The sequence below is a fragment of the Zonotrichia albicollis genome, chromosome 4, assembly GCF_047830755.1.
Source record: "Zonotrichia albicollis isolate bZonAlb1 chromosome 4, bZonAlb1.hap1, whole genome shotgun sequence".
Lineage (NCBI taxonomy): Eukaryota > Metazoa > Chordata > Aves > Passeriformes > Passerellidae > Zonotrichia > Zonotrichia albicollis.
This window is the reverse complement of record NC_133822.1, coordinates 16286223-16306449: the sequence shown is the minus strand read 5'-3', so window position 1 is coordinate 16306449 and position 20227 is coordinate 16286223. Positions and strand designations below refer to the sequence as shown.

Genomic DNA, 20227 nt, shown 5'->3' with positions numbered 1-20227 from the left:
GTGATTAACTGGCACTTGCAGAGCTGTGAATGAGGATACTTTGCAGTACTGCTGGGAATTTAGGATCCTAGGTAATACAGCACTTCTTTGCTTCATGTTATGAGATCTGCTTTTAAAAACCTAGATTGGAGTGCAGTTACTTGTTTATAAATAAGAGTGGCATAGGAAGGCTATGCAAAACAAACCTCCTAGGTTGGTTCCCCCCCACAGGATAATGTTCAGCAGCAAGCTTTATAGCAGAACAGAAACCTGGCATTTACATGAAGGGGTTTTGTGTTCTTGCAGTGAAAAGAGAAACCTGTCAGCTTGTCTGAGGAATACCCTCACTTCTGCCTTCTTTAAGCCGTATTAGTTGTTTGGATCTCAAATGCTTATTCTTCTGACTTAGGAAATCTGAACATAATGGCAAAAAAATGCTTTTAGAGGCAAAAAACAAACTTTAATGCAGTGCAGAACTTTTCTGCAGATCCTGGCTGTTTGTTGGATGAGGACAGTCCCATTTGGTTATCCTCAAGAACATAAGTATGGCAGCTGTGGGAAACAACAGTTGCTGTTTGGCTTTTTTCTTTTTTTTTTTTGTAAACTGGGTGAATTTTTCTCTTCATTTCACGAAGTGGAGATAATTTGCTACAGAGCAGCTGGTGATGCTGATTTTACTGCTCCTTGTTCAGCATCCAGCATTGTCCTCCAAGATGGAACTGACCTGTACCAGTAGTGGTTCTGCTGGTTCAAGGTGTAGGATGAGAGAGCAACGTGCCTGTACCATCACTCAGTGCTGAAATCTAATGTCCTTTTTCTCCTACAAACACCTGTAGGCTGCTGCCACTCCCCTCTTAGGATGACCACTTGCAGCCCTTCTTGCAAAGTAAACCCATCTGTGAAACACTCTGAGAAAATTCCTGTAGGAGTCCTTGCAGTTCCCACTTCAGTGTGTCCTGGAATTGAAGCTCAGAATTAATTTGCATGGCATTTTAACTCCTGGTGTGCCATTCCCACAGCTGCTGAATGCACTAGAGGCAGGCTGGCGCCGAGCCCGGTGTGATGGCCGTGTTTGTGTTTGTAGGGACCAGCAGCACCAACACCGTGGGGGCTGCCGTGAACAGCCAGGCTCCCCAGAGCCAGCCCACGGCCATCGCCTCCAGCCGCAAGGGCACCTTCACCGACGACCTGCACAAGCTGGTGGACAACTGGGCTCGCGACGCCATGAACCTCTCCGGCAAGAAAGTTGGCAAAGGGCACAGCAACTACGAGGTGAGCTGGGACCCTGAGAGCTGTGGTGGGCTCCTTCTGTCTCCCTGGGGTTTCAGACATAGCTGGGACAGCAACAACCAAACTGCCCTACCCCTGTGCCTGTGCCTAGGGGCCCTATCCACGCTATTTGCAGCCGCATGCGCTCTTACCCAAAACGACATCAAAAAAATCATTGCCTTCTCCACTTCAACTAGGACTAATAATAGCCACTGCTGGCTTGCTCTTCTCGTGGAGGATGTATTGCCTGCTCTGGAAGGGAAGGGGAAATCTCAAGGGGAGGTTCATGGCCTGCCCTGTAAATACCCATTGTAGACCAAGGGGTGGACTGGTGGTTTTTAAAGTTCCACGGTTAAAAGTTCTCTTGGTTGTTGGATTACCTTTCAGGGCCCTGGAATGGCAAGGAAGTTCTCGGCACCAGGTCAGCTCTGTATCTCTATGACATCTTCCCTGGGTGCTACGCCCATCCCTGCAGCATCAGCTACCTCTTTAGGTCCCTTCAGCAAGGCCATGTGCCCCCCGCAGCAGTACGGTTACCCGGCAGCGTCCTTCCCCCCGCCCTGGAGCGGCCCGGGGGCACCGGCGCCGCCGCAGCTCGGCCAGTTCCAGCCCGTGGGGGCCACGTCTTTGCAAAGCTTCAACATCAGCAACTTGCAAAAGTCTGTCAGCAACCCTCCAGGCTCCAACCTGCGGACCACTTAGCCGTGCCCAGAGACCCTGCTGGCTACACCTCGGGACAGGACATGGGGAGGGAGATGGGGCCCTGTATCACTACTAGTGCTGCAATGAACTGGTAGCTTGCCAGACTGGGAATGAATTTCTCTTTTCCAACCATTGCTGTCAACTCTCTGTAGCGGGAGTTTCCCCACACACTTGGAAGGGGGAGGAGGATGATCGGCATCCTTGTGATGGGACAGTGCTTTCCACCGAGGGGGGCTGCTCTCGTGTGCCACGAGGGCTGGGAGCAGAAGCCAGGGGGTCAGTCCATACAGTCTTGCTGTTAAATATTTCTGGTTGGAGGCTGAATCCACACGTGTGGAGGTGGGAGAGCTGAACCCTAGCATGAGGCTTTAGCATGCTTCTCGCCTCTTCCTGAAGAACCAAGATCCAGAAAAAGCTGTCCAAATTCCCCTCCTCTCCCTCTCCCCAGTCAATAGTATCTGGCTCTGAATTGATGGGGCACACGAATGGACTTGTGGTGCAGCCCGTGCTTGATAGGTCATTACTGCTTTAAGTAAGATATTAACAGCTTTGACTGCAGCATTAGAGCAATTTAAATTGTTAAAAAAATTTTTAAAGTTCCCTGCGGACATGTACTTACCATCAGTTTTGATGTGGAAACACTGTGATTATATAAATGTTGTTGGACAACAGTAGTTTAAAAATGAGTGGAATATAGAGGGTTAAAAAAGTTAAAAAGAAAAAATGGGAAAAAAAGCTAGCTATATCCTTATACTTATTGGAGACACTTTAACTTTTTCCTTTGTATTTTCATTGTATTAGATAAATAAATGTGAATGTAAAATTGTATAAATTAATGTACTTGAATACTTGTCTGTTCTCCCAGTATGCTTGCTGGATATTTTAGTGCCTTGGACTTCTCTTGCTTCTGCAGTTTAGCGTCGTCTTCCCAGCAGAGCCCAGGCGGGCAGAGGGCCAGGTGAGGGCAGGAGGTTTGTGCCCAGCGCCCGGGACGTTGGAGCAGGAGCGCGTGAGGAAGGGAGGTCACCGAGGCCGCGGGGCCGAGCAGTTCTGTGTGGGGGAACACTCATCCAGGTGGGCAGAGCTGAAGGTGAGGGGTGACAGGGGCCAGGTGGGCTGGGACGGAGGGATGCAGGTGAGGCCACAACGAGACTTAACCAATATTGGCTCTGGAGCAGGAGGGCTGGGTCAGGAGCGGAGAGAGGATGGGGAGAACGTGTATCTTTGGGAAAGGCCCAACTTAAGATGCAGTTTGACTCCAGCTGTGAAGTGGAAAAGATGTTTGGTCAGGATGTGACTTGAGGGAGAGGTGCCATTGCTCGTTGGCTTGGGCTTGTCTGCTGGGATTGCTTTTCTTACCTTTTTTTTTTTGGTAGAATTCATTTAAGCCAGGAACAGACTGTCCTGGTGCAACGTCCATTGCCGGCAATGGATGTACTTGAAGCAGCCGGCATCAAGAAGTTTCCTCTGTCTTACTTGGAGGATTTACAATTTTGTTCACTCTTAACAAATTTCAAGCTGGTACCAGGACTGTCACTGTCTGTCCTTTGTCACCTCTTAGTACCTGTACTGTATCTTCTGCTTTGGTCATTCTCCCTTTTTGCGTTTAAGAAATACTGGTTTCCTCTTCCAAGTCAAAATAATACCAGCCAGTATTTATGTAGTGCTGCGAGAAGCTATGATGGATGAGGGTGTGGCTTTCTGGCGCTTGGCAGGACGTCACCGGTGTCCTGGAGGCTGCTGCATCACAGGGCTGTTCCTTGTCCCTGTTTGTTTTAATCTCTGTTCCCTGCTGGGGCCTTAGTGGGGAGTTTTGGTGTCTGCAGCTGTTCCCATGCTGTTGTTCTCACAAACAAACGTGAGGGATGCGTTCAGTCCCTGTCCCCTGTTCAGCAGCAGGGAGGGCACAGCTGGAGAGGGACAGGGGAGGCTCCAGGGGACACAGGAGAGCAGCGGGCCCGGGGCTGAGGCCAGGCAGGAACCCCTGAGAGGATGGAGGCTGGGGGAGGCTCCCGAGGACACCCAGGGAAGCAGGACCGGGACAGAGCTGAGGCAGTGATGAGACAAGGGCAACACTCGTGGCAGAGGAACTGGTCAGCTGGATGCAGCACATGGTTATTTAAATTTGATCTAATAAGTTTGAGGTCGTTTTTTCACTTAATGTTATGCAAGAACTGGTTTTATTTACCATTGATTTTTTTTCTCCCTCCCTCTCCTCCTGTGGATGAATAACTGAAGTCTAGAGGAATAAACTAATGCTACTGAACTGTTAAATTATTTTGTTTAATATTACACTTTGAGTATCTTTTTCCACATAAAATCTGTTTCTGAATTACAAGCGTTTTCTTTACATTATTTAACAATGTACACTGTAAAAAAATAAAAATAAAAAAAATAAAATTAATTGAAACTTTGGGCTTCCCTGGCCGTAGTTAGTTGTGTTTTGCACTGAACCCTCCTCGTATGACTGTGCCCCGTGCTGCAGTTTGTTACCTTTGGAGAATATTGAATGAAGCCATTCAAATAAACCAAACCTGCTTTGGTTGAGCTGTGGGTTTCCTTGTGGAACATCAGGTTCCAGCCCCTCTGTCCTGGTCCTGCAGGGATGGAACTGTTACCCAGTTTACCAGTTTGTCACAGGAAATACAAGAAACCCAATTTAATGAGAACGTTAACTGCTCAAAAGCAGTGACCAGTCTTTGGCCTTGAACAGGATACTCCAAAACAAGGTACTGCAAAGAGTAATTCCTAAATGGATCTTGGGGAGTGGCCCGAGGGGGGAGAAGGGATCAGCTGTCACTGCTTTCCTGGCTCAGACTGTCACCAGGGTGCCAGTGCACAAGCTGTGGCACACAGGAATGGTGGCCGTCCCTTGGAAGCAGAGGTTGAGGGAGGGCGTGCCAGGGTGAGTGCTGGGCTTGCTTTTGGCACTGAGGGATGAGCACGGTGTCCTGAGGGCCCTTCCCAGCTCTTGTGCTGCCCCTTGACTGCTCCTTGGGGCTCCCATCCTGCAGGGCCGGGAGAAGGAACCTTAATAACAGCACTGCACAGCTCCTCCTCAGAGAAGGACTGACTGACAAAACTCTGGGAGGGGCTGACAGTATAACAGGCACAACATCCATTTTGCAGGAGAGCACGTGGCTGCTGCTCACGGAAACTCTCAGCGCTGTAATTTTTCCTTTTTCAGTCATTTGTTGTGTTTTTGTTAAGGTTTAATAAATCTTTGAAATTTTAAAAGTGAGCGTCATTTCTCGCAAGGAGGAATTTGGTATTTCTAAACACTAATTGCTGCTGCATTTCTTTCCATTTTAAGAGCGGCTTCTGTTATGAGTCATGCTGTGCAAGGCTTGAAGAGCAAAAAAAGCTCCCAGTGTAAGTTTTCCTGCCCTTTTCAAAGGGACCAATCCCAGGAGACTCATTGCAGTGACTGTCAGAGGAGGCACAGCCTTATTTGCCCTGTTTCCAGAGCCAAGGAAGCTGAGGCCGTTACATTTCTGTTACAGACTTTTGAATTGTTTTCATTGTGAAAGTTTGGAACAGTTTTGAATTCAGTAATTTGGAAGGCTGCATGCTCCCTTCCTAGCAGGTATATGGTTTCAACAGCGAGGGCATGACTCAAACGTGTGGAATGTGCTGCTTCCCTGAGCTGTTGTGAAGGCAGCACATCTGAACTGGCCAGAAACAAGGAGGGTGAAATGTGGAACTGTGTTCTAGATGTAATTTATAACTCTTAATTACAGCTTGTCCTGTCTTTCCACACTGAAGTCAATTCCTGTCCTTTGTCCTGTTCAGGAGGTAACAGGATAGTAAAGGGTCTTTTAAAGGAAAAGGAGTGATTAAGTGATGACGGCAGAGTGGGAAGAAGAGAAATAAATGCTAAATATTCCAAATGTCTTTACAGTTAGAGCAGTGAGGCAAACCATGGGAGTAAGGTCCTGTCTGAAGCCTGAAATTGATTTCAGGGTAGGATTAATCCCAGTTTGTGTAAATTTTCCTGGTTCAGCTCTAACTTGCAGTCCTGTGGCATCACTGTCCTCGCCTCCAGCGCTGCGGTACCAGGCTGCCCCCACGGACTCCTGGGGACACCGCAGGAGCGGCGCTGCCAGCGCGGGCCGAGCCCGAGCCCTGCGGCGGCCGTGCCGGGAACTGCAGCCGCACCCACGGGAACGGGCCCGGCAGAATCCTCCCTGTGCTGCACGGAGCTGCTCCAAAGGGGTAAGGGAGTGTTCTTCCAAAGCTGCTCACAAATTCTTCCTTTGGCCTGATAACTGGATAGACTAATCTGCGTTTGGCTTTGCCGTGACCTCTGAACCCCAGTGAGGTTTCTGTTTGCCCATCCTAAAGCAAAGGAGCTGTGCAGTGCAGCACTGACAGCTTGAGGACACTGTGCCTCCTGTGAGGCCGCTCAGCAGGGCAGAGAGGCACCAACAGCTCCCAGCAGGGTTTGTTTATTAAATTCGTGTTTATTTCTGTATTAAAAGGGGTTGAAAGCTTATTTAAAAATAGCAGTGCAGCACCTCAGACACCACGAGTGTCACCCCGGGTCTGTCCCCTGCCCACAGCCCCTGCTCCCCCTTGCACTGGAAATCTCTGGGCTGGAATGCCCAGCTGTGAACTGCATCTCATTATTCAAAATCCATTCTGTTACTGCTTAAGGCAATTTACAGGTAATACCCAGTGTAATATGGCCACAAGTCTTGTGCTGCAGGAGCACAAATAATGGTGTGGTTATAGGAAAAGGCGTCTGAAGTACACAATAATCTGAGAGTACATGAAGTTCTTTTCTGTTGCTTCCCTGTAATGTGCAGCAGAGTCCATGTGACACAATTTGGGAAGGCAGCTGCAGCCTTGTGCTGTAATCCATGACAGAGACACAGATCCCTCACGTAGGTTCCAGTCTCCTTTTCTTCAAGCTCTGACTTCTCCTGATGGGGCTGCACCCTGCCACACAGGGAGAAAGTGAGAAATAGACATTTTTTCTGCCTCTAAGTATGTTCCTCAATTCTTTTTCTAACTCTTCATTGATAGGACAGTAGGATGGAAAAAAGCAGTTTTCCAAGAGCACTGTCCCAGCTTCTGCAGCCAGGTCCAAAAGAAAGTAACGTTTCTCCCACTGGATTTTCCCAATCTCCCAAGAGCCCCAGGAGTGAAGCAGAGCTCAGTCCCTGGTGGCAGCACGTACCTGGGGTGTGCTGGGGGGCACAGCTGGTGCAGGGGGCTGCAGCAGGGCCCTGCAGCTGGGCCAGCCTGGCAGCAGCTCTGTGCTGGTTGCCCCTGTGGGGTGTCCCAGGTGCCTGCTGTGCAGCCCCCGAGGGCTCTGACATCCTGGCACCCGTCACCTTCAGCTCAGTGCTCTCCAAGGAGATGTCCCAAAGTTCAGGATCATCTGCAAGGAATGAGAAGGGGATCCATGACACACTACTGTACTGCAGGAATGGCAGTAGCTCCAAGAGCAGCACTTCCTTCTCCTACAAGCAGTGACCACTATAAAATTTAAACTGCAAAGCATCTCTTATGTCAGTGTATTTGCAGGGACCCTCGTGGCAGGAAAGAAGGAATGATGAATCTGACTCCATGTTCTCAGCAGGCTAATTTATTATTTTAAGATACTATATTATATTAAAGAATACTATACTAAACTATACTAAAGAATACAGACAGGATACCTACAGAAGGCTAAAAAGATAACAATGAAAACTTGTGATTCTTTCCAGAGTCCTGACACAGCTTGGCCCTGACTGGCCAATGAGTCAAAACAACTCATACCAGAATCCAATGAAACAATCTCCTGTTGGATAAACAGTTTCCAAATACATTCCAAAGCAGCAAAACACAGGAGAAGCAAATGAGATAATTACTATTTTCCTTCTTCTCTGAGGCTTCTCAGCTTCCCAGGAGAAAAATCCTGGGTGAAGGAATTTTTCAGAAAATACGAATGTGACATCAGTGTGCAGCAGGGTCCTGCCCCTGGTGCCCTTCAGCAAAGTGCAGGCATCACAATGTGTACCAAAATATCCAGGGTTATACTGAGAAAAGACACACAATGCAGGTTCTGTATTGTGCAGTATCACCTCAGGAAAAGGATTTATCAAACTCTACTGAAGAGCCTGAGTGAAACCCCAATAGAGATGGACATCATCTCCCTGCCACTCAGGCAAAGTTTGTATTGTTAAGGTGAGAATCACACTCACACTTCTGTTATTCCAATTCTTCAGAGCTTTTACCCTTACACTGTACTCTGAATTAACCTGGTTTAAATGCCAATGATTTAACACTTTATTACTCATCAGTCTTTGGCTGACCTGCAAAGAACTCCTCTTCTATGGCCAGCTCCTGTTGCACTTCTGTTGGAGTGCTGTGCTTCACAGGAGCATCAGATTTTGCTGCAAGGAGGCAACAGAGGAAGAGATCAATACCAGAAACACAGACACACCCTTTGACTCCTTCTGAGCAGAGCACGAATCTGAAATCACAGCCAGCACCACCACCAGGTACCCTGTTCTGTTCTAGAGCTAAGGCTTGGAATGTGGGAAGTAACATTGTGTAGCTGATGACATCTGAGGAGCAACTGTGCTACTTCAACATGGCTTTTAGCCTATCACCATGTTCCTGCTGCTTCAATGTGGTTCTTAGCCTGTCCATCACCATGTTCCTGCTACTCCACGTGGTTTTTAGCCTGTCCATCACCATGTTCCTGCCACCACATGGCCCCAGATTCCCCATGAGCCAAGGGCAGTGTATCAGTAGCTTGGGCAGTATCTGTTTGCTTGCAGCTACCACAGCCAGTGCTGCAGCCTCAGCTTGGATGCAGCAGGTTAATGGTGCTGGCAGCAGCTGCTTTAGGGTGGCTGGAAAGTTGCAGATTTAATGATGTAGGTTTAGAGCTGACATTCCTGACACTTTTGGAGCACAGAGGGGGAAGATATGATAATGCTTCTGCCTTTGGCCTCAGAGGGATGTTGGTGGCACAGCACATGAAGCTGGCCAGGCTCCTGTGCTGTGGGTAACCTTGCCTGCCCTCTCTCTAGCAGCTCTGGTGGAAAGTGCCAGGTCTGAAAGCCCCTGCTCACCCTGTTTGCTGCTGGCAGTGGCTCCTGGGACCTGCTGCTTTTTCTCCATCTGCTCCCGGAACTGCTGCTGCAGCCGCTTCTGGCGCAGCTTCCTCTGGTAAGTGGCATCACACTCCATGGCCAAGGAGTCTGTGCTCCTGCTCCCACCCACAAACACAAAGTTAAACAGCGCCTCAGCAACTGCATCTTGTGAAGAAAAAAGTCATTAAGGAATAAGAGAAGAGAAAATCCACGGAACTAGTGCTTTATGGCATCTTAGGAATCAAGCTATCTCAGTAATTTCTAATACAGCTTAAAAAACACATTTATAGCAGCAGTCTCACCTGGGAGCATTGGGCTGTTTCTGATGTGCTGTCACAACAGCAGCCTCTGTCTGGCCAGGCTTGCAGCCAGGTGTCACCTCACAGGGCTGTCTCCCTGCTGCACTCTGCCTTTCCACATAGCTGCTGTACCTTGCTTGCTCTATTTCAGGCTCATAGTCCTGCATTTTAGCTTTGACCAAGTCTAACTCAGGGGGTACCTGGTCAAGGAGAAAGAAGAAAAGGTTCAGAAAATTCTATCATCAACTTAATGAAATAAGCACTGGTTAAAAATCTATTTTGTTTGCTCTAAGCTGAACAGTAAGTTAGAAACCTGAAATGCTCTTTCAGTGCCCAGTAATTCAGTCAGTTAATCATTGAGTTCCTGTGACTTTGTGTTGGTTTAATTGTTCAGTGCTGCAGGGCAGATGGTGAGGTCTCCCCACATGCTCTGCAAATGAGAACAGGATTTTACAGCTTCTCACAGCCCCACAAGGCTGTTGCTGAGTGAGTTGTTTCACCAGTCCATTTTCCTGCTTGTGCTATAGGGGAAGGCCAACCTTTACTGAGTTCTGAGGAAGGTACACCATTGCTGTTTATTAAAGATGGGATATTTTGGCTCTGCCACCTTACAAATTTGTGGTAGTGCCTCTAATAGACGATGTCTCTGGCAAACCAGAGACCTGGGCCATCTTTACCTTGTGAGGTGTCACTTTGGATCTGCTCCTACAGTGTTTGACAGGCCTGCCTTGCAGCCCTAGGCCTCTAGTAGAGCTTGGCAAGTCCTACTGTGACTAAAGACAGCTTTGCTATGCAAGTCCATGGATCAGCAGCTGCACAAGGCTTCCTTTTCCCTCCTTCCACAAGGCAGGTCACTGCCTGAAAGCCTCCTGCCCCCAGCTGGTGCACAGCAGGAGCAGGCAGGATCCATGGAGGTGCCACTTGAGGAACAGCCTGCTGTGTGTGTGAGCTGTTTGCTAGGAAGGTCTAAGGAACCCTCAGGAATGAGAGGCACTGCCAGCAGCACTGATAGCACTGCCAGCAGCAGTGCCAGCCCTGTGCCAGCAGCAGTGCCAGCAGCAGCAGTGCCAGCCCTGCACTGCACCTGCCGGGGCAGCTTGTTGACGGCTCGCAGGTAGTCCTTGTCCAGGATGCAGTTCCCAAGGGCATTGCCAAAGCACCTGAGAAACAAGAGGGCTCACTGAGACTGGAAACCTTTCATCCCACAGAACTTCTGAGCATGGGCAAGTCCCCATCTTCACTTACTTGAGGGCTCTCTTCAGTCCATCTGTTACTGCCTCCTTTCTGGCCTTTTCTAAGGATAAGGCTTTAGACTTCAGGCCTTCACTGACTCCATACCCCACATCTTCGTGGTATGACCCATCCTGCAGTACAATTTCAAATACAAGAGGATTTTCTACATGCAGGTGCTGTGCCTTCCCAAGCCTGGGTGCCTGCTCTTGGCTGTTTGTTCGACAGCAAGGTCAATGTTTAGGACACCCTAATGCAGGGCAGCACCTGAGGACTGTGCTCTGACCCATGCAAGGACTTTCATCCACAGCTTCAGGCAATTGCTCAGCTACAGTCAGAGCCAACAAAAAAACCCATTTACCTTAAGCTGAACTCTCACAAAAGCACAGACACCCACGTAGAACCTGCCATTGTTGAGGTCAACGAAGTCTGGAAGGAGACATTTGAAGTGTTAATGTATAGAATCAATAGTGGAAAAGCAACTGTTGTCTATGAAAGAAACTTCTTTCTTATCATCTAGTAGAAGTCTGCAGAAAGCCTGAATTTCTAAGGAATAAATAGTTATGGCATTGTCTGAGAAAGGCTGAAGTTTGAAGGATGTCAGTCCTTTCTTGACTGAAAAATGGGAAAGAAAACCGTGGTGCAGAATAGATGGAAAGCAATGAAGTAAGTTGTTCTATTTCTAGAATCTACCAGCCTGGGTTAAGAAAAGATTTCTGAAGGTGGGGGAGAAGGAAGAAGGTAATTTAAGCTGCTGCTCTGACCTACTTCAACAACCAGTCTTCAGCATAAGCACAGCAGGTCTGCCAACAAGGACAACACTCCTGTGGCAGGCACCATTTCAGCCACCAGCATGGAGAGGCTGAAGCTTTAAGATCACCTGAACAAGTTATAGCTGAAAAATTTTCCCAAACTTTCTGTTGCAAAAACCTCAGTACTGGGTATTAGCTAGAAGAGAAATCTGCAGAAAAAGATGGGTCCCTAAAGATTAGGGGAATATTAACTGAGAATATCAACTGGTGAGAGTCTAAAAATTACAGGTGAGTATGAAACTTGGCTTAGGATTGCTGAGTGTTAAATGTTTAATTGTAATTACTCTTGACTCATAGAGATCACAGACTTGATTAGAATAGCTCAAGAATAATCATAAACACACTCAGAATAATGACTATGACAGAGCTAAAATGAAAACAGAAGCTCCATTATTATTCAATTTCTCTCATTTTTACTAACTGTTAAGACACCTGGAAGTTGCTCATGCCTGTGCCCAGCTGCTCTGATGTGATGAAGTTGTAGCAGCTGAGGGTACTTGGTCTGTGCAGCCCGGAGGAGGCTGAGGGGAGAGCTCACTGCAGTTGCAGCTTCCCTGAGAGAGGAAGAGGAGGGGCAGGCACTGATCTCTCTGTGGTGACAGTGACAGCACTCAGGGAATGGCCTGAAGCTGTGCCAGGGCAGGTTTAGGCTGCATATCAGGAAAAGGTTTTATCCACAGAGGATGGTTGGGCTCTGGAACAGCTCCCCAGGGCAGTGGGCACAGCACAGCCTGAGAGAGCTCAAAGAGAATTTGGACAATGCTCTCAGGCACAGGGTGTCACTCCTGGGGTGTCCTGTGCAGGGCCAGGAGCTGCACTCTGTGATCCCTGTGGATCCCTGTCCCTTCCAGTCATGTTCTGTGATGGAAACTATGAAGCAAAGACTTCTTTTCCCCCAAGAAACCCTTACCAACATTCTGCTGAGTGACTGAGTGAGCCCAGCCATTGAAGCCAAACATTTCATTGGCCAGACTGATGACCTTGTGACCCTCAATGTAACAGACCTGAAAAGAAGAGCAAACACACATAAATATGTATATAAACACATAGCCTTGTGCACACACCTCTGCACACTTTATTTTTAACAGAGATTTAACACATACCATCTTACACTGAGGAAACCCAGCTAAATTCAAGGTTCAGATAATGTGAATAAAAGGCTGATGGTGCAGCTACAGGTGCACTCTCTTCCAGCAAATGTGGTGGAGGTTAATATAACAACAAATATGACTTAATCAAGAGAAGGCAGTGGGCACTAAAGATGGTAAATGTAGCCACTATTATATAATGTTTCATATATTCCAACTCTGGGAAAAAATAGGGATAACATCTCAGTGCTGCACAAGTAGATAAATATTCCATTGTAAAAGATGAAGCACTGAAAAATTAAGTCTCTTTTTAAGTGTAAAAGGAAAATCTGTGGCTCAATAAAAGCCAGAATTTATGCCATGCTCACTTTGCATCCATATCTGCGTATTAAACTACTAGAGGGAAATCAACTTAAAAAGAAAATAATGAATATTGTAACAAGTTAATCCCTAGTTTTCCTGGGAAGAATGGAGTTGAAGATGATGTTTGCTCCTACCTTCTGCCCTCCTCCTGCCTGCCTGCTGCTGATGTAGTCGGGGCCCAGCCTCTGGCGCAGCGCGTGCTGGATGGCCCGGTACTCCCTGGCCGTGTACTGGTACTGGCAGGAACAGGAAAACCAAATCTCTGTCACCTCTGTTTCAGCTCCCCTCCTCTGCCAACAGCACTGCTGCACCCCACTCCCTCCCACATGGGCATGAGTCAGTGCTTGAGGTGGTGTAACAGGCAAGGAAACACCTCAGGGTGTGGACATGCCTTAGACTGCTCTTTATTCAATTTACTCTTCATAGATACAAGCATTAATGACTGAGCTGCAGCAATTATTTTTCATTTATAATCCTAACCACAAACACACATATAAATGTCTATATTAGTGCTCAAAACCAAAACACAGTATCTCTGTGACCAACAAGAAACTTGTATTTAAAGACTCCAACAAAACTGAAGATGAACTGTACTCCACTGCCACATGGCAGGGAGGACAGCAGCTCAGGAAAGCTGAGCTAAATATAGCTTAAATAGGAATTTCTTGAGTTGTCCAATTTATTTGGGTAACTCCAACATCACTGCTATCATTGGAGAACACCAGAATCACAGGAAGCCTAAAGTGTTGTAAGTTTGGGTTTGTCTTAGAAATCCAATTTACAAAATATAGCGAAGCCCAAACGTATGTTTAAGGATTTGAGAACTAAAAATCTTGTGTTGTTATGGCCTGAAGTGGGACAGAACAGAGGTTTCACCACTGAAATCATAAATATTCTGTATGCATGTACTGGCTGCCCTAACAATTCAGCAGAACACAGGATTTTATAATGTGTGTGTGCCATATAAATTCCAACTCCTGCCAAACTGCTCTATTTTGTATTTAGTTCTATTTAAACTTAACAGTAAAAATTTTATCTTTTTCTGACTCTAGAATGCAAGCCTGTAACCAAAAAACATAAGGAAAAAGAGAAAATACTTAAGCTTGTGCCACATTCAGGAACTATGGAGAAATTCCTATAATGGAGAAGAGAATTCACCACCAAAAGCTCTGCTCAGTCCAGATACAGTTTTCTTTTTTTCAAATTATTTTACAACATTTCAAAATGATTTTTTAATAGCTGAAAGCAGTTGGCTTTTCTGAACCTGTGAATATGTGTAAGCATAACTCAGGCCATCTGGGAATAAGAGAGAATAAAAAGAGATCCACTTTTAAGGTACAAGATATAAAAATCTTTTGAGAAAAAATCCAGACCAACTCATTATAACTGGGGGCATGCCAAGACTATTGCAGAGAAAAAAATGTGAATTACAGTAGGGTGCAGCACAATTCCAGCCTTGCTGTACCCAAATTGAAAAAGAATAAACATGCAGAGCAGATTTCCAGGAGTGTGGGCATGCAACTTGCATTTCCCTCAGGGGCAAAAGGAACTGACCTGTCCAAAGGAAGCCACTGAGTCCCCAGTGTTGGAGCTGCTGCTGCTGCAGCTCTCACTGTCCTTCCCCTGGCTCTCAGGCATCCCTGCAGGTGAGAGAAAATAAAATCACTGAAGGGGACACAACTGACAGTCCACATGAAGACATGGCAAAAAGCTTATTCTAAATATCACACTGGTAAAAAACTATAAATGTGGGGTTTTTTTCCTTTTAGGTAAATGTGAAAGCACTGTACCATGCCAGGGAAGGAAAAAGAATTCCCTCTTTCAGACTCTTCAGCACTGTCTTCCTGGACCACTTTCAATATCCATTCAAACTTTGATAAAAAGTAGGGACAGCTTTACTCAGCCATACCTTGAGTTATCAGTTTTATTTCAGATTGCAGTTTTGACTGCAATCACTCTGCCTGGTGCCACACAGAGCAACCATGCAGAGCTGAGAAGCACAGAACCTGTCAGAGCTGTAAGAAGTGGAGCCAATAACTCAGTAGATGGCACCCTTTTCTAAGCCAGCATCCAGCACAGTATCCAACACTTCCCAGCACAGCACAAACACTCCCCTTCTCTGGAGCCCTGGGCCTGGGGAGATTGTGGATCCAGCTTTGCCAGGGCCTGGAGCAGCCCTCCCAAATAACCCACAGAGAAAATCTTTTATTGTGTTTGCACCAATGCTGAGCACAACCGACAGCCCAGCACTCAGACTTCTGTAGGCAATACAAATACAAGACAAAATTGGAGATGTCAAACAGTTAGAGAAAGCCTAAAATCCTCAGCAGACAGCATGATTTGCCAGTCAGTCAGTCAACACCTGGATAGTATTCTGCTTTGTTAATGCATTCCAGGTGTGGCACTTTTTAAATTAAATTGTTTTTCCAGTCTCTAAACAAGAAATCCAAAGTTCATTGAGGACTTGGCAAATGATTTTCAGAAAAAGGATACTGATTGTTTCCTTGGCAAATGTGAGCACTGGCAATTATGCCAAGTGTAGCTAAAATAATTTTGGTTGGCTAGAATTATTCCTCTCTGGTCCCAAACTTTATAATTGTACAGAGTTCATTCACCTGAATGCATTTCCATCAGAAGTTAGCAGCAATTTGTAAATACATTTGGCTTTGGAAAAGAGCAAATAGAAAGCAACATTACCAGGAGAAACCCTTGTGATTTAAGCAGGCTATTTCCTCTGCTCAGCAAAAAGAGTTCACTGCATGGGGAGGGAGACAATTAGAGAGACATAAATAGTGTGTGTGGCCAAGGGAACTGAAATTTGAACAATGCTGTTGCCTCCACTCACACCCCCAAACTGCCTCAATCAGATCTTAATCACTCTGAGCCCTTGGAAAGAAACAATGACCCAAATGTCACTTGCCTACAAACACTATGACCAATTTATGCAAAGTAGGTGGGTGGCATTTTGATGCACAATTGCTTAATACCAGTTTTAGTGAAAAATCCTTCAAGCTTTTACATGGTGTGCACAATTATCAGTCTAGATTCAGTTGTCAGTGGTTTGTATTCAAATTATGTGTGGATCCAGTTGGAGTGAAGGAGACACAAGATTAGATTAGTTTAGTTTAGTTTAGTTCAGTGTTAAAATATCTGCTATTTTTAAACCAGAAAGATTAAAAATTAAAGTTCAAATATGTGTTTGAATATGCAGGATGATACAAGCAGTTTATCAGTTTAAATGTGATCAGGCATTATAATTTGCTATCTCTGTGGCAATGGAGCCATTGTTCAATATTTACAGGGAAATCTTTTCAGTTTAGCTGGTCATGTGCTCAGAAAGTTTTCTTGTCACTGAGGAGTCCACATAAGACCAGAGGTGCTGCACTGTGCTCCAAAATGTTGCCTTGACACACTAGAACAGGTAAAGAACCTCAGCAGCTTTTACTATTACTTATTTTGGTCTTGGCTTTCACAATGTGAACACATCAGGTACATAATCAGAGAAAACAACCTCTGTTTTGGGAAATTTGCTATGAAATAGTAATTTTCAACAGCACTCTACAAGTAGGTGTATTTGCATGGTGGTGAAATTGAGCACTGCTGAGAAAAATGTGTGTGTACACAAATTCCTGTGCAGGAAATAAATCCATCTTCCAGAACTGATAATCCTGAAGTTAATCTGCTCAAGTGTATCTACCACTGTGGGGCTGCAGCAGCAACACCTTCACCTGCCATGATTGTGCGGACATAACTTGTAATTTTCTAACTTCCTCACACACCTTTCTATCCCACTGTCTGTTACTCCCCACAAATTTATTTATTAAATCATGTCTTTTCTTATCAGTTCCACTCTGCCTTGACAAACGAGGTTTTGACCCATGCTCTGTGCTCTGATCCTGTGGTAGGAGTGCCAGTTCCCAGCTCCCCTCAGCTGTGAGGTGGAAGCAGCACTTTTCCATTACTTCAGAATAGTTTGCATGCCAAGCATTGTGCAAGCACCCCAGCCTGGGCAATGCTGAGCTGGAACATGGATGTTCCAAGGAATTCATCCCTGCATCCACAAGCTAAAGCAGGGCTTCAGCACAGATTGAACATCCAGAGGGCTTTTCATTCATCCTTGCCCTCCCTCTCTGGTAAGCTTCCCTCACAGAGAGGCTGAGGAACAATCTTCAGCATTCTTTCAGTAAATGCAATTCCACTGAGCCCAGCAAGAGCAAACAGTTCCACAGGCAGCAAGAGGGAATCAGCAAGCACTAAAGATAATGCCACATACTCAACCTAAGGTATTACTCTAAGAAAACATCCAAAAACACTCTACAAATTTTATTTTTCTGTGGAGTTTTCTTTGCTCTGAGAACCCTTAAGTATTTTATAAGCTGATTTACCTGTTTTTAACAGAGCTGAGGTGCCTCTTTCAAGTGTAATGGGGCAGATGTTCCTAATCAAGACAGGCCTGTGCCACTCCACAGTTTAAAAGGAGTGGAAAAGAGATGATGCAATTAAGCTGCACACAATAGGACTCCCCAATTTAATTTCTGATATCTCTAGGTAAACAACCTTGATGGCTTGAGAAAAGTGAAGTCATGTCCTGTTAACTTCAGCAGGAGGAACAGATACTCACTGAGGGGTTAAACATGGGAATGTTTAGCTCAGCTCAGGAGACTGAGTGTCTGCTGCACACCTCAGGTGCTGACAGTGCCTTTCTCAGGCCCCTCTCTCACTCAGGCCACATTCTGTAACGAGAGAAAAAAGGTAAAACCACACAGCATGTCTGAGCTCCCTGCACTAGTTTAAATATATTTGCTTTTTCAACTGAGACAATTCCTGCTCAGCTCCAGCACAGGTGGGCACCTCCATGCAGTCCCACTGATCCCACTGGAATCTGTGTGGTTCCAAAAGCTCAACTGAACTCTTTTATTTGGCAGGCACTGCTGGGTTTACTCTTGGCATGTCCAGGCTCATGATCCTCCCTGCACTGAACAGAAAATGCTATTTCTGATTTTACTTTTTAACATTTTAATGAACACAGGGTAAAGCTCTTTTGTCCCTTTTTTTATACAATTTTGCAAGAGTGACAGTGCATTTGTGGGGTGTGTTTCTATTTCAGAATTTTTGGTTACACCTAACATCTGAAACAAAGCTTATCTGCTCAATTCCAGGATGAGAAACTCACCTCACTGTGCTGTTCCCTGCCATGGCAGCTTTTACACAGCTGCACAAGTTCACTGAACATCAGTAACTGCTGCAAGGGGCCTGCTTTCCCAATAATTACCTTTCCCAATAATTCCAAATCCACCCCAAACTGCTTGGTTTAGCAGTGTTTGCTGTATTTTAGCCTGCATCTTTTTCAAATTTTGCTGGCCATGCCTCCAAACATTTTCTTTCATAGCAGTGGTGTGTGTCAATTACCCCTTTGCTGTTTCACTGCCTGTTGCAATTTTTGCCTTAAAAAGGGTCCAGAAAAGTTTAATTATTTAAAAATGAACCAGAAGCATCCTAGGAAACAGGTCATCCCAAACAGTTCTAAATTTGAAATACATTTGCTTTCCAAAAATATAAATCCTGTTGAATTTCTCACATGACATAATTCCTTTTACTCACTACCTGTATAAAAAATATTTCATTAAAGGGATTGACTGGTACCCTTGCACAAATAATTTTTGATATTATCAAAAAGAAATTCCTTATAACGATAAACAGTGACCAAGGGGTAGAACTGAAAGAAAAGAGAAATAATTCTGTCATTCTAGTTTTTTTCCAGTGTGTGTGAAACAGTAACACCTCACAGTCACAAAACCCAAAGCGAACCATCTGCTCTTCAAGAGGTTTCACATCCATGCAGGCAGAGTAAAAGATCTTGTTCTGGTGACCACACCAGGCAGGAATATTACTCAAATGTCATCAATTATTTACGTGGGTGCTCCTTTCTAAAAGCCTGTGAGGTTGATTTATCAGCACATCATTTATATGAAAGTCCCTCCAGTCCTTGCAAGGCCAAGGCAGCAGGGTTTTCAACCCAGGAGTGATGGCTTGGGATTTTCAAGGAGAAGCAGCCTGTCCAGCTGCGAGCAGAAAGCCCTGCAGCTTTCCCAGATGCAATTAGCAGGCAAGAAATTAATTAACCCAGCCTGGAAATGAAACCCCTGTGAGCAATATGGGAGCTCTGTCAGACTGTGCAGCACAAACCCACACTGATCACAGGCACGGGTGACACCTCTGGCAGCAACACCCCATTAACGTGACACACTAATTAAGCTGGGATGAAAAACCTAAAACTCTTAGGCTCTGTTTTGCTCCAGGTTGACACTTGCTTATTGTTAAATGGGAAATCCTTTACAGTTGAAATTGGCAGGATAACTGAGGCATGGGCAAGCCTGTGTCTATTTCCATCCTTCTGGCAGCAAGATAAGTATAAATTATGTCTTTTTTGGGAGGATACCTTAGGCCTGACAGAAGGCATTAGATACTGTAGCATGCACTACATGATTCTACAGAAATTAATTTAAAACGGACTCTGCTTCCACAGTAGGAAGGGAAGTTCAGGTTATTGAGATCTCAGTGGATAGCAGGCTGCCAGAGGTCTGAATTGTAATATAAATGGCAATTAAATATAATACATAAAATATAGGTAATATATACTCTGATGAAATAATAGAACATAATTACAATATTACCACTATTCAGCAAGAAGGTACTAATTTGAACAGTGGTAGTTTACATGTCAGTAAATGTCATTCCTTGTTTAGTCTGACAGACCTAACCCATTTGCCAATATCTCCCAATTTAGTGTTCCCTGGGAGCGAGGGCCTAGGAGGTCAGTGCTGTTGGCTCCCCACGCCCTGAAACTGCAGCAAACCCAACCTGGGAGGATTCTGGATGGGGCCTGTTGCTCTCTGCCCGGGGCTCCTTCAGGGGCCGCTCAGCAGCCGCTTGTAGGGGTGTGCCCGGATCGGTTCCCTGTGCCCGGTTCGGTTCCCGGTGCTGGTTTCGGTGCCCGGTTCTGTTCCCGGTCCGCAGCCCCGGCCGTACCTGGGCCTCGCCGCGGCCTGTTCGCACTTCCCGCCCGGAGCGGCCGCTACGGCGCCGGAGAGCGGCCAAACTTCCCCGGTGGACGCGCGCGGGCGGTGACGCGCGCCGGGGGCGGGGCGGGGAGGGCCGGGCCGAGGGAAGCCCCGCGCGGCGAGCGCGCGCGCCGGGGGGCGGGGCCTGCGCGTGTCTCGCGCCGGGGGCGCGGGCGGGAGCGGAGCGGAGCCGAACCGAGCGGAGCCGAGCGCGGGCAGCGCTGCCCGTCCCCTGCCCTGCCGTGCCGTCCCCTCCCCGCGGGCTGACAGGCAGGTGAGGGGCCGCGCTCCGGGCGGGGGGGGTCGGGTTAACGCGCCTTGCCGTCCGCTGGG

At 46.5% G+C, this 20227-nt stretch overlaps 3 protein-coding genes across 31 annotated transcripts in view; 2 read left to right on the top strand and 1 right to left on the bottom strand.

Annotated features, from left to right (window-relative positions):
• Window positions 1-4377, top strand: part of WNK1 (WNK lysine deficient protein kinase 1) — a 98508-nt gene extending 94131 nt beyond the window's left edge. For all 11 annotated transcript variants that reach the window (XM_014264076.3, XM_074538917.1, XM_074538918.1 and 8 more), the window contains 2 exons: window positions 1064-1251; window positions 1636-4377. In XM_014264076.3, coding sequence (XP_014119551.2) covers window positions 1064-1251; window positions 1636-1950 — 503 coding nt within the window. In that variant the 3' untranslated portion in view covers window positions 1951-4377. The remainder of the gene's footprint in view (window positions 1-1063; window positions 1252-1635) is intronic.
• On the bottom strand, window positions 3777-20045 carry RAD52 (RAD52 homolog, DNA repair protein). Of its 4 annotated transcripts, none has more exons than XM_005482677.4 (13): window positions 19695-20045; window positions 17455-17566; window positions 14388-14473; window positions 12968-13069; window positions 12293-12386; window positions 10932-10999; window positions 10586-10704; window positions 10425-10500; window positions 9344-9540; window positions 9021-9157; window positions 8253-8333; window positions 7133-7336; window positions 3777-6891 (listed from the first exon to the last, which is right to left on the bottom strand). In XM_005482677.4, the coding sequence occupies exons 3-13, from the start codon at window positions 14469-14471 to the stop codon at window positions 6833-6835; spliced, it is 1221 nt and encodes a 406-aa protein (XP_005482734.2). In that variant the 5' UTR covers window positions 14472-14473; window positions 17455-17566; window positions 19695-20045; the 3' UTR covers window positions 3777-6832. The 4 variants fall into 4 exon arrangements, with proteins under 4 accessions (XP_005482734.2, XP_074395038.1, XP_026646695.2 ...); XM_074538937.1 differs by having other exon boundaries at window positions 19863-20045; XM_026790894.2 differs by lacking the exon at window positions 17455-17566.
• The window catches only part of ERC1 (ELKS/RAB6-interacting/CAST family member 1), a 269997-nt gene continuing 269777 nt past the window's right edge, over window positions 20008-20227 (top strand). For 15 of the 16 annotated variants that reach the window (XM_074538929.1, XM_074538927.1, XM_074538926.1 and 12 more), the window contains exon 1: window positions 20008-20168. The gene's annotated coding sequence lies outside the window, so the exon portion shown is untranslated. The remainder of the gene's footprint in view (window positions 20169-20227) is intronic. The other variant, XM_074538921.1, reaches the window with a different exon arrangement.